The sequence below is a fragment of the Equus caballus genome, chromosome 2 (assembly GCF_041296265.1).
Source record: "Equus caballus isolate H_3958 breed thoroughbred chromosome 2, TB-T2T, whole genome shotgun sequence".
NCBI lineage: Eukaryota > Metazoa > Chordata > Mammalia > Perissodactyla > Equidae > Equus > Equus caballus.
Window position 1 is genome coordinate 41,072,460 of NC_091685.1, and position 13,263 is coordinate 41,085,722.

At 38.3% G+C, this 13,263-nt stretch overlaps 1 protein-coding gene across 29 annotated transcripts in view; it reads right to left on the bottom strand.

The window, feature by feature from the left end:
• Window positions 1–13,263, bottom strand: part of KIF1B (kinesin family member 1B) — a 134,658-nt gene that overhangs the window by 38,836 nt on the left and 82,559 nt on the right. For 15 of the 29 annotated variants that reach the window (XM_070260948.1, XM_023635821.2, XM_070260942.1 and 12 more), the window contains 5 exons: window positions 7,447–7,543; window positions 6,049–6,197; window positions 4,417–4,595; window positions 3,595–3,732; window positions 2,159–2,407 (listed from right to left, as the gene is read on the bottom strand). In XM_070260948.1, the coding sequence (XP_070117049.1) occupies window positions 2,159–2,407; window positions 3,595–3,732; window positions 4,417–4,595; window positions 6,049–6,197; window positions 7,447–7,543 (812 nt within the window). The remainder of the gene's footprint in view (window positions 1–2,158; window positions 2,408–3,594; window positions 3,733–4,416; window positions 4,596–6,048; window positions 6,198–7,446; window positions 7,544–13,263) is intronic. The other 14 variants (XM_070260958.1, XM_070260956.1, XM_070260955.1 and 11 more) reach the window with 1 other exon arrangement.

The window sequence follows — 13,263 nt, forward strand, 5'->3', positions numbered from 1 at the left end:
AATGACCTCTACATAACTGGGTGACGTTGCATTATTATCAATTTTGTTTGTAAATAAGAAATGTAGTTAAGGGTGAAAATAAACCGCTATCCTTCACTTTATTGATTGCTATGATTTCACCTCCTCCCCTAACCTTTTTCTTGCAAAGCAAAGTTAGCTTTAGAACCTGGGAACCCAAACAAATAAAAATGTCAATTCCTAAGCCATAGCTCCATAAACATTTTATTTGCAAATCAAAGTAAAGTTGATTGCTTTATACCTACACTTAAATGTGCTATGATTAAAATGAATAAAACTAGAGAGAATAATACATATATGTTAAGTTAGTGACTTCCCACATTAAGCGGGATTCTGACTTAAGTTTTCCACACAGCTGACTCATAATACAAATGCTTCTGAGTGGTACTCTTAACCAGCATATTCATTTTGCTAGTGTGGATGACAGAATCTGAACGATCAAAAAGATCTTTAAGGCTCTTTTTTTTCTATCTAACTCTTCATTTTACACTTGAGAATGAAGCAACAGGCCTCAGCTTAAGTTGGTTGTCCTAAGTTAGGCTCCTCCTGACAATTAGGTCAGTGTTCTTCCCATCATGCCATGTAAGATGAAGCTACCTACTCCTCACCGTGCAATGGCGTAAAACACAGTGAGCAGCGTTAGAAGCTGCGCAACTGGCACCCGGACCAAGCAGTATGGATAGAAACTTGGTTCTAACTTTCAACTCTCTAAGAAGAGGATGGAAATGTACTGAAGGGCACACATGCTATAAAATAAGGAAACCATTATGATCCCATTATTTGTACACGAAACTACCTTTCTCAATTTTAATATCAATCAGCTTCTCTGAAATTCTCAGGATCTACTCCTGGCAATACACGAGCAGAAAACAATATTCATGATTGTATTAATCCCTTTATGTTTATTCATGGAAAAACTGAATAAATGCCCCTTCGCCATTTTTGTAAAACCCCAAGAAAGTCTACTACTACAATCAATAGTCATAACTGAGGCTTTCATTTTTATCAAAAAGGCTTTCTTTTCCCCTATTCCATAACAGTGATCATCGTTTACATTATTTATTTAGTTCTCACCAAGTAACCAACACCAACTATAAGTTAAGTTTTAGAACTCATGTCTCTACTGGGTCAGGAGACTTGCTGCAATTTAACTTTTAGATAACTGGTGCTTAGCCATTTAATACTGACATAACTCCCTTATTTTTAAAGGATTCAACAATGTGTGTTCTAATGCACCAATAGAATTAAATTTAATACCTTAAAATCTGCCCATATTTTTTTGTTAATCCAGTGAGTGTTGCACTGTTGAATCTGTGATTAAAATTACTTCAGCATGAAGACTGGATCGTAGACAAAGACATCAGTATTAGGAGCATGTGCATGAGAGTTCTGCATCACTGACAGATGGAGCCAGAGACAATGCCTCATTTAGGTAAACTAAACTTGACACAAAGCAGTTTCATGGAGCACTGAACAATATCTATTGTTGATGGTGTAACAGATAATTTTACGAGATTCATCATTATAAAGCCTAAAGGTAAAATTTTAGCAGAAGCCAAAGAAAAGACCTCTAGATAGGCTCTGTGAACCTGGCCAAAGAAAGGCATCCATTTTAGACAAAGAGAAAACTTCATGTTCCTGATTCTTTTTTGGACTCATAGACTACGCAAAAAATAAACCTAACACTACTCTTGATTCCACGTTTGTCCTCTTGATTCCTGGTGGTGCCGCAAATCCTTTAGCCTAACCTTGGACTTGCTCTGCTCTCGTCCTGTTATTCCCATATGCTTCCTCACTCACATTACTACAAAAATGAAACAGCAGACCACAATAACATTCTTCGGACCTGTAACATTTGACTCCTAGCTTTAATTACTTTCTCCTCTGGAGTTTCCTCCTTCAGAAGAAAATTAGTGGGCAATTTAAGACCACGGGTCCTCCATGTAGAGTCTCCACACATTGCCATATGCTGTACCGAGTAGACCGAGTACCTCATGAACACTGCCTGAGAGCTCTCTCTAGCCAGATCAGCGTGTCAGGAATTGAACTGTCTAAAGCAAGATCATCCAAAATTGCACAAGGAGCCTCTTTAGAGCAAGAGCTGGTCCCTTTTTGCCTTTCTCACAATAACCTCACCAACCTTCCCACTAAAATGAACCATGGGGATCGGTCGTAAAACGGGTCATGCCCGTCACTGAAGAGATCTGATCCCTCCTCCGTCCCTGCGTCAGAGCCGGTGTCATCCACGAATGCCTCATCATCAAAATCCTCCATCTCATCTTGCTGTTCGTCAGCCAGCTCAGTGATGTCGGAATCGGCCGTGGAAAAAGTGGGGGAGGGTGTGCGGTCAGCAAGGCGCTCATTCACACAGCCGTGGAAAATGGGGGAGCTAGACACCAAATAAGACGCCGATTGACACAGCCAAGGAGAGAGGAATAGTTGGTTAAACAGGAAGCTATAGGTGCCAATAGGACAGAACCCACTGGGGAATCAACACAATAAAAGCAAGTGGAAAAGCCAAAAAGATAAAAATAAGCATAAATCATCTTGTTCAGGTGAAAGGGAACAAGGACTGATCCTTAGAATAAGAAAAGCAAAGGAAATACATGAGCAGAATCTCTTGGATAAATAATGCACTATAAAACGGTGATGGTCTCCATTTCACACAAAAGATCAGCAGCTGGGCCTCAAAGGAGCCATTCGACATTAGGTGAAATAATGAGTTTTAAATCTTTATTTTATGTCATCTTGGAGCAGAAAACAAAATGGATGAAATGGTATACAGCAAAGCAAATATGTGCCTTGCTTGAGTAAGATGTGTGTGGCCAATTCATCTCTTTAAGAACACTACTGTCAGAGTAGGGTGGAAAGACTTACTTCATTTCTACAAAATACTACGACTTCAGCTCCACCTTTTTACCCAGTTCCTTTAAAACTGTCAGAAAGTTTTTGCAATTGAAAAACAATTCAAATTCTGAAATCATTAAGCTCAAAACTTACATTTCTCTGCTTTCTCTAAGCCTCTAGGAACTTGACTCAATATGGACTCACAGAGGCACTATTTGTGTCCATTAAATGATAAAGTAACATATACACAAAAGAGGCTCAAGCGGACTAAACTAAGGTATAGAATTAATTCACCCTTGGCAGCCTAAAGAGAAATGAATGCTTTAAAAAAAAAAAAGTGAGGACATATCAGATCATGGAGAGGCTGCATTCTGCTAAGTTGTAAGCCATACTATGATTTCAAACTGTGCAGGATACAGACATAGGTTTTCTTTTTCTTTTAAATCTATCTTGTTCAACTGTAAAACATTTTGTGAATGAGATGAAAAGCAGGGGAAGACTGTCAATTACTTTGGTTGAAAGTTTGAGACTTAAAACAAATATGCACATTGAATAAAACCAAAGGGAAATATACCAAATGACACAGCAGCTGCGACTGACTGGCTAAGACTACAAATGGAGCTTTCTCATACTCTTTTTAACTTTCTATAATATCTGCTGAGGTTTTAAACAATTAAAATAAAACCAATCATTATTTAAAAAGAAGACATCAATAAACTCACTACATACCTTCCTACAAGTTTGAACCAATGGAACCGATCATAAAATGGATCACTGCCAGTCATAGTGGTTTCGCTTTCGTCTTGGGCACTGGAGGCCATCTCACCTGCCCTGTCATACATCTCTCGCATCAAATCCAGCCTCTGCCTATATAGTAAACATAAAGTGCACTGGGTTAATATCACAAGATTGCATTAAAATTTCACTTTGGAAGTACCTTCCATGCAAGATTAAAAAAAGAAAGCTTCTCCCACCATTTAATGATATTAAAAAAGAATGAAGGCCAAAAGTACAGAAACCAAAACACCCAGTATCCAAAGTGTCTGAGTTTAGAGACAAGCCACCAAAAGTCAAGAATAGCCACCTAACCTCTACCAAGTCGTAGGAGAAATGTAGTTCAATGGTGTGTGACATCTCAAATATACTGCAACAGCAGACAATACCCCATCATGCTAAATGCAAAGGAAGCTACTTATAACTTTCCTGTTTACTATTGATCATCAGGAGATCCAGAACAGAAAAAGATAAGTAATTACTAGATCCAGGAAAGAAAGAGATACTATGAAACTGGAACACTTAAAATGTAAGAGGCTCTATGGAAGGTAAACTTAAATTATATCTGCAAATGACAAAAAGCTGTTTGTGAAGTGGGATTCACTCACTTAGAAATAATCGGATGGATAGTACTCTCACTGGCCAACAGCAGCAGAGAAGCACAGAAAAGGGAGTAATAGTGATATCATAGAAAGGAGCATTTGAGGGCGTCCACTTGAGCAATTCATTATTATTTCCTAACTAAAACAATTAGCTTTATGAATAATGTTTCCATACTTGAGTTTCTCCAAAGACCAATAATGTGTTGCTCCGTTCTTCAGATCCTGGACTTCTACTGCCACCACCGTACGAGGGAAAGGCCTGTCTTCGTGAGTTTTTTCCATCTCAGTGGGAAGTAATTCAGGAGGCAAAGGGGAGTACAACGTGTCAGTCAGCAGAACAAACTGAAACTGTACCTAAAAGGAAAGAATAAACCATTGACAAATGGCCTTTATGTTTTTGGCAAGTAAGCTTCAAAAACGAAGGGAAATAACCACACCCAATGAGAAAGAGGTCAAGTATATAGTATGTGCTCAACAAACAGCTTGTGATTGACTGAAAAAAATGGCCACTTACACAGTAATCATAAAGAATAATTCTAATTTCAAGTTAAGCTATTTACAGACTTTGCTTTCCTAGCCTGGCACAGCGTTTTTGCATAAACTAAAATCTCAATAAATATATTTTGGTTGACTGAATGAAGACTTTTGTAAAATTTATTCAAGAGAACAAAAGGTAGACCCAAGAATGCATCTCTATTCTCTCACTAAGAAGAGAAGGTGGAAACATGTCACAATGTTCCATTTTAAATTCAGAGGATTACAACTAGTACTCTTCAAAATGTTTACTATATGTGAAGTCCTGTGCATGCCTTATGGCATTTTTTTCTCACTACCACCCTATATTTTCAGCAACAAATATTAATTAAATGCTACATACAGCAGTAACAAAAAAAGACATAGTCCCTGTCATCATTTAGTCTACACGAAGAGGGGAATAGTTAATAAATAATTACAAAATGAGACGGGTTGCCAAGATTATGAATGAAGAAGACAGCTTATCCCCATTTTACAGAACTAGAATATAGCCCTAGAAGATTGTGAATTTTCCCAAAGTCAGGCAGTCTGTGCTCTTACCTACTATGTGATATTGCCCCCCACTGTAATCATAGTAATCAGGAGACTGTTAGATAGTGGGACACACAGAAGAATGAATCTAAGAACTGGTGTGATTTGTTGGTAATAATTAAGACAATCAGTAACATTTACTGCCTTGTACCATTTCCAGGAACTATTTCAGCACTTTACAAGTATTCACTCTTTGATCCCTCACAAACTCCCTGGACAGGAGACCCTGTAGCCAAGCCCATTTTGTAGATGAGAGAATAGAGGTACGTGGCTATTAGGGTCAACACAACAAGGAGAGCTGGGCTAGGAACCTGCTGTCTGGGTGCAGAGTGCATGGGCTTGTCCACTACACAAAACTGCCTCTCAGACCCTAGAAGAGCAGGAAGCACACAAGTGCAAACTTAATGGTAGAAAACTAAAATAAAATTGAAGTTTTCAGAAACCCAAAGGAAGTATTTTTCTAATAAGCTTCTCTACCTCCTGGGATGGATACAGTCTTCTCATTTGTAAAATAAGCTATATAAAACAAGTTATTTTAAAAATTTCATTTAATAAATATTTAATTAGTATCTACTATGCATATGTTCCTGGCACATGTATTAAATAAAGGCATATATAAACCTGTTTCATAGCAAAAAGCAATTGAATTCACCCAAGAGAAAGGTTAGTTCAAGATGGGAGCCATGAATCCTATCAGGCTCAGCTTCGTCACCAGATGGTCCATGATCCCCCCTCCCTGTACCTTCTTCTTCAATTCCACACTGATGGCATTGGCCTCCTTCAGGTAAACGGCATTGCCCCAGAGCAAGTCCCTTAATGAAGTAAACTGGTGCGACTTCCATTTCCGGAAGGCCCACTGAGCCAGCTCAAATTCATGTTGTGTCCAAGGAACTGAAAGAGTGAATGAAGCATAGTTAATGGTGATTTCATAACTGTGCAGAAATCACATCCCTCCTCTAACTCCTCTCTGTTATCACATTAAGATATTTTCCAGTTTTTCTACATTTGGCTGCTTTAGTTTTCTTCTTTTCAATAAAGCTTACTAAATTCGGTTGACATTACAAAAGAAGTATACACATTTCAGGATCTAAAAAAATATCCTACTATTTATTTAAAATAGTACATCAAAGAAATAGATTTCTCTTGCTTTTTTTTTTTTTTTTTTTGGTGAGGAAGCTGGGCCCTGAGCTAACATCTGTTGCCAATCTTCCTTTTTGAGGAAGACTGTTGCTGAGTCAACATCTGTGCCAACCTTCCTCCACTTTACCAGTGGGACACCACCACAGTGCGGCTTGAAGAGCAGTGTGTAAGTTCATGCCCAGGATCTGAACCTGTGAACCCTGGCCCACAGAAGTGGAGGGCACGAAACTAACCACTACTCCACCAGGCCAGCCCCTCTCTTGCTTTTTTTTAAAAAGATATATATCTAATGTACATAATAAAAACTAGTATGTTTTACAACTTCATATATATCTATTTTTCTTTCTAGTACAGGAAAAAAAGGTTATATTTTACCTCAATATTGAAAAATAAAGAATTTAGTAAATAAATTAAGAGTTCCTTCAAAGTTAATTTGAAGCCATGAGACTACTGAGAGGTTGAGTGAAGAAATGAAATGGGATGAACGTTCACACTGTATTATAAGGCAACAACTAACAAAGTTCAAATTCAGCTAAAAAATTCTGGAAAACTTAAGACATGTAGGCATGACTAAGCAATGTGATTAGAAATCTGTCAGAAATGGCTTTAATGTATACTGATATATTCCTTCACTGGGGAATCCCTGACATAAACCATAAACCAGCAAATAGAACAGAATATCTTAAAGATTAAGCTCTATATTTATTTGCAACATATATGTGAACTTCATATGTACAGTGATATGAGACAGTATATTTACATTGCCCAAGGGATTTATATGAAGAATGTGCTCAGAAATCTTGTGTTCTAAGGAACTCTATCAGTCCTACTCTCACCTCATAGACTATAGCCTGGATTCTCAGCATTGAGCATCTTTTAAATCATCTTTAAATTGGCTCCGTAAAATGTCAATAAATGGTAGGGTCAACTATGATCAAATCCAGTTCTGATCACAAATCCAAAAGATATACATAGGAAAGTTTCAGTCTCTAGATTTTACCTTCTTCCTCCTCCTCTTCTTCCTCTTCAGTTGTTTCTGCAGCTAGGGATCGGGTCTCAACCTGCTTCTGCAAGGCCTGCAATTTACTTTCATAGTCCTGAATGAAAAGAAAGGAGATAACATGTAGGAGAGAGGAAATATGAGGTGAGGAAAAGAGAAGCGAAAGGCATATTGGGGAACGTAAACAAAGCAAAAGACAAAGAAAAGAAGACAGATGCAGGGAACAACAATAAAAAGACAAGTACAGAGAAACACTTAGGAAAAAACTGCAAAGCACACAAGATAGTCTGTAATGGATAAATGCTAAAAAAAAAATTTAACTGCAGTCTCTCTCTGCTCCCTCAGACTCAAGAGTTCTTTACTTGGGGTTGTGGCAGAGAAAGATGGGATTCTGAGGGGAAAAATGCATGAGTCCCGTATTAAATGCTAAAATATATTTAAGAAGTACCTTTGCAAATCAAGGAGTTTCAGAGAAAAAGAATATTAGAAAAGATTAAATTCACCAGTGTCACCAACAGTTCAATTATCTAGCTGTTTGGATGGGAAAAATTTAGGACTGCAGACTTCTGAAACTCCCTATGGATGAAATATTACCATTTTTGCAGCTGTAAGATGAACTCAGCCTTCAGGTAACTAAAAGATCACAGAGCAATTAGGACTGAAATAGCCTATACATCTGATTTAGTTATCCAAGAAAGATATTTTATTTTAAAATATACTATTATAATACAAAATGTATTACTATAATACAAATCAGATTTAGCCTTCATTTCTCCATCTACTCCATGCATTCTCAATGAGGGTGATTTTACCCTGAAGAGGACAAAAAATGATTCTTGAGGGATAAAAAAACTTACTTTTTATGTATAGAGTACAAATATACATACAGTATGTAAACAGATATACCATATGTCTGAGTTATTAAAATTTCATGGTGGGAAGAGATTAGGGAAAAAATGTCCAAAAAGGTTCCTTGGAGTGTTAATGAAAAAAACCTTGCACTTTTTGAAAATAAAACAAGAAGGTTAAGATAAGACACTTCACATAAGAAAATCCCAAATCACAGTACAAGTAGAGCATTTTAATATACATTGCCTGGGTTTCCTGCTTCTTTGGGAGTGACCTGATTACAGGCTGTCGTGAGACAAAGGTTTAGGTATGACCCTGTACAGTTTTCAAACAGAGCTCTCCCAGTCACAAATCAACATTCTATGCATTATAGAGGACCACTGAAAGCCTCTTAGCACAATGCTAAGAAGGATGCAAATATTCTCAAGGCTCTAGTCATTTATCATTTAGTCTCACAAAGGAAGCTTTCTTTCTAGCAGTGACCAAGAGCCAGTGACACAGCTTCATTAGATATTTAAACAAACCTTTTAGGAGACTATATACTATGGCAAAAAAAGAGACAAATATTAAAACTAGCAGGTAAATGACTTGGGTTTTGCTCCTGGCATCTGCTCGTACTAGTCTTTATAATCCTGGGAAAGTTAAATCCTCTCTACATCTCACTTTTATCATCTTTAAAATGAAGACTTTAATATTTGACCTGCCTATTGCTCGAGAGTGCAGGAAGGACCAAATAACGAACTATTTAAAAACATATGTGGGGAGGTCGGCCCCGTGGCTGAGTGGTTAAGTTCGCACACTCCACTTCGGCAGCCCAGGGTTTCGCCGGTTTGGATCCTGGGCACAGACATGGCACCACTCACAAGGCCATGCTGAGGCGGTGTCCCACGTGCCATAACTAGAAGGACCCACAACTAAAATATACAGCTATGGGGGAAGCCTGGTGGCGCAGAAGTTAAGTTTGCACGTTCTGCTTTGGCAGCCCTGGGTTCGCCGATTTGGATCCCGTGTGCGGACATGGCACCACTTGTCAAGCCATGTTGTGGCAGGCGTCCCACATATAAAGTAGAGGAAGATGGGAAGAGATGTTAGCTCAGGGCCAGTCTTCCTCAGCAAAAACAAAGAGGAGGATTGGCAGCAGATTTAGCTCAGGGCTAATCTTCCTCAAAAAAAAAAAGTAAAATATACAGCTATGTACTGCGGGGATTTGGGGAGAAGAAGCAAAAAAAAAAAAGAAGACTGGCAACAGTTGTTAGCTCAGGTGCCAATCTTTAAAAAAAAACACACACGTGGGTGCTGGCCTGGTGGCATAGTGGTTAAGTTCACGCACTCCACTTCCGCAGCCCGGGGTTTGCAGGTTTGGATCCCCTGCGCAGACCCAGCACCACTCATCAAGCCATGCCACAGCAGCATCCCACATAAAAGAGAGGAAGATTGGCATAGATGCTGGCTCAGCAACAATCTTCCTCAAGCAAAAAGAGGAAGATTGGCAAGAGATGTTAGCTCAGGACCAATCTTCCACACACAAAAAATAAATTAAAACACATGTGAAAGTCCTCGTAAATGGTAACACTATTAAAATGACAAGCAATATTTTAAAAAGTTTATTTTCCAAGTATACCTAGCACCTAGATCTTGGTTTCTAAATACACTCCCCACTAAAAGAAACCAGGGCTCCTTGAGAAAATGACTGATTCCAGGTTTGGAGCAAGGAAAGGACAGGGTGAGCCCAGAACACCTTGTGCCAAAAAGCACAGAAGTACTCAAAGACTGACAGGGCCACTTTGGAAGGAAACATACTCCCACGGGCTAATAAATAATAACAACAAAAAATATATAGCACACTGAGTATAAAAAGATCCATGAGTCCATACTGATACTGAAAGAAGAGGAGAAAAAAGGAAAGCTCTTCTTTGCCTGCCCCCCCCCCTCCAAAAAGCCAGTTAATAAATGCACAGGGAATGACAATTTAAAAACTACCATCTTGCAACCCCAAATGTAGTAACTAAATCAGGCAAGGATCATTTATAAATGCTAAAAACAACTGAGTAGAAAGGAGGATGAAAAACAGAATATTCACACAATCCCAAGTGCCACCCCAGATATCTATTAAGAAGAAGGAGAAAGAGCTGGGAAACATCACAATAACTAAATTTACTACATTTTAAACATTACTGATAATAGAACAGGTTGACAATTTGTGTCTACTGATGTGATGCAACGGAAGTATACAATGTCATCTTTAAAGCAGTATTACCAAAAAAGTTTACCTTAAATCTAATCTTGAGGAAACAATCAGACAAATCAGAATGTAGCCTAGATTCTTCAAAAAATACCAATACAACGAAAGATAAAACCAAATGCAATATATAAACCTCAACTGAAGCTTGGATTAAAACACACGCACACTTATAACATTTATATTTTTTAGACAACTAGGGAAATTTGAAAATGGACTTATATTACATGATACTGAATCTGTATTAAATTTCTTGGATGGGATAATGGTATTAAGAGTATATCCTTGATTTTAGGAGATACACATAGAAGTATTTAGGAGTAAATTGTTAGGATGTCTGCAACTTACTTTCAAATGACTTATAAAAAATACATTAATATGGGTATACAAAGGTTCACTGAACTATTTTTGCAGCTGTTCAGTAGGTTTAAAATGTTTCAAAATAAGAGACTGGGGATGGGGGAGGTTTTTTCCCCCTAAAAAAAACATGTATTATATAGGATTCTTTCAGTAAAAAGAGAAAGACTGCTGGTTTACCTAAAAAATCATCAGGTGGAAAAAAATGTTAATATTTTATCCTAAGAGTTTTTTTATTTTCATTTTTTTCCTCAATTTTTTTATTGCAGTAAAATACACATAACATAAAATTTATTATTTTAACCATTTTTAAGTGTATAGTTCAGTGTTATGAAATATTCATAATATTGCGCAACCATCACAAGCATCTATCTTCAAAACTCTTTTCATCTTGTAAAACTGAAACCATGTCCATTAAACAATAGATCCCCATTCCCCCACCCTCAGCAACCACTATCCTACTTCTGTCTCTGTGATTTTTGACTACACTAGGTATCCCATCTAAGTGAAATGAGTTTTGACTCTCTGTGACTGGCTCATTTTTTGAGGACTTCCTCAAGAGTAGGTGTACAAGCCAGTCAAACTACCAATGAAAGATCCTTAGATTCTGACTGCTGACAGTATGAGAACAACCTTCCCTAAAGGCTCTGGCTGTGCTTCAGTGGCAGTAAAGCTGACATAAAAAGACTTCCCAGAATGCTATGGACCTAACCTTAACTGCATTTTGACCAGGGAAAATTTCTATAAGCACTGACAGTCCAAATAGCAACACCATTTCTCGAATTGGCGGCCTCTTCCCCAAACCACGCTGCATAGGAGCTTCCAACAAAGACATTTTGTAGGTCACCAGAAAAATTCTTAAGTGTTGGATTTTCCTACAACAAATGGATAAAGAGATTCAGATCCTACTGTTCTGTTAATTTCATGGTAAAAACTAGGATAATTACAGAAAGTACACTAAAACATAATGTATTTATCAGTAGCTTTTTTGTTTATAAAATGTTCCACCGAGTTCAATATATGTTGTATGCTTTGAGGATTCAATGAGCTAATACCTGCAAAAAGTTTAGTGGTGCAAGTAAATGCTCAATACTATGAATTATTATCTTCATCATCAAATGCTAAACAGATTTAGTAAGATGAGGACTGAGAGAACACCCCCGGATTTGTTACCATGAAGATCTTTGGTGGCCCTGATAAGAGTGGCTTCAGCGGTGAGGTGGGAACAAGAGTCTGATTAGAGTGAGTTCAAGCAAGAATGGGGAGAGAAAACAATAAAAAGAAATAACGGGAGGTAGACAAGTGGGAAATAAGAGCAGAAAACTCTCTATTCCCATGAAAAAGAACAAAGAAATGGAGTGGCAGTTCACAGGGTTCATGGGACTTTTTTGAAACTGGTCAAACGAAGATATGTTTGAATGCTGACAGGAATCATCCAGAAGAGAAAGTGATGTTGTAAAAGAGAAGGGGTAAATGTATAGTAAGTCCTTGGGAAGGTGACATAGATGGAATGCAGGGAACAAAGGCTGGGCTAAGACAAGAGCAAGGACACTTCATCCACCAACAGGAGGGGAGCCGAAGTATTGGTACGGATGCATGATGAATGCATGCAGAACCAGAAGTAGGAAGAAAAGGAAGTTTTCTTCTGATTGCCCCTTTCTCAGTGAAACAAAATAAAAGATCAGCTGAGAGCAAGGAAAGGCCACCTTTCATTCCGAGGCACCTGGTTGCAAACTTTCAGAGCACTATGTATTTTCCCTCATGGCCTATGTCATAAATGTACTGTATAACTATTGGTGTGATTGTTTGTCCAATGGCTATCTCCTCCACAACCCTGTGAACTTCACGAGGTCAGAGATCTGTCATTCACCACTGAATCACCAGCATCTAGCACATATCTGTCTTCTAGATCAAATACACAGCCATGTATTGCTCTTTCAGTTAATAGTTCTCAAAAGTGAGTATCTTCCAGATCAGGGGTCAGCAAACTGGCCTGCAGGCCAAATCCAGCCCATTGTCTGTTTTTGCAAATATAGCTTTATTGGAACATAGCCATGTCCGTCCCTTTGCATAATGTCTACGGCTGCTTTTCTGCTACAATAGCAGAGTTGAGTAGTTGTGACGGAGACCAGGGAGCCCACAAAGCCTAAACTATTTACTTTCTGGCCCCTTACAGAAAAAGTGTGTCAACCTCTGTTCTAGACCAATGGTTCTCAAAGGTGGTTGCTGATCCAGTAGCATTAGCATCACCTGGGAAGTTAACAGAAATACAAATTATGAGGCCCCACTCCAGACTTTCTGAATCAGAAAATGGGGGTGGGTCCAGCAATCTGTGTTGTCCTAAGTCCCCCAGGGGATTCTGATGCACACTA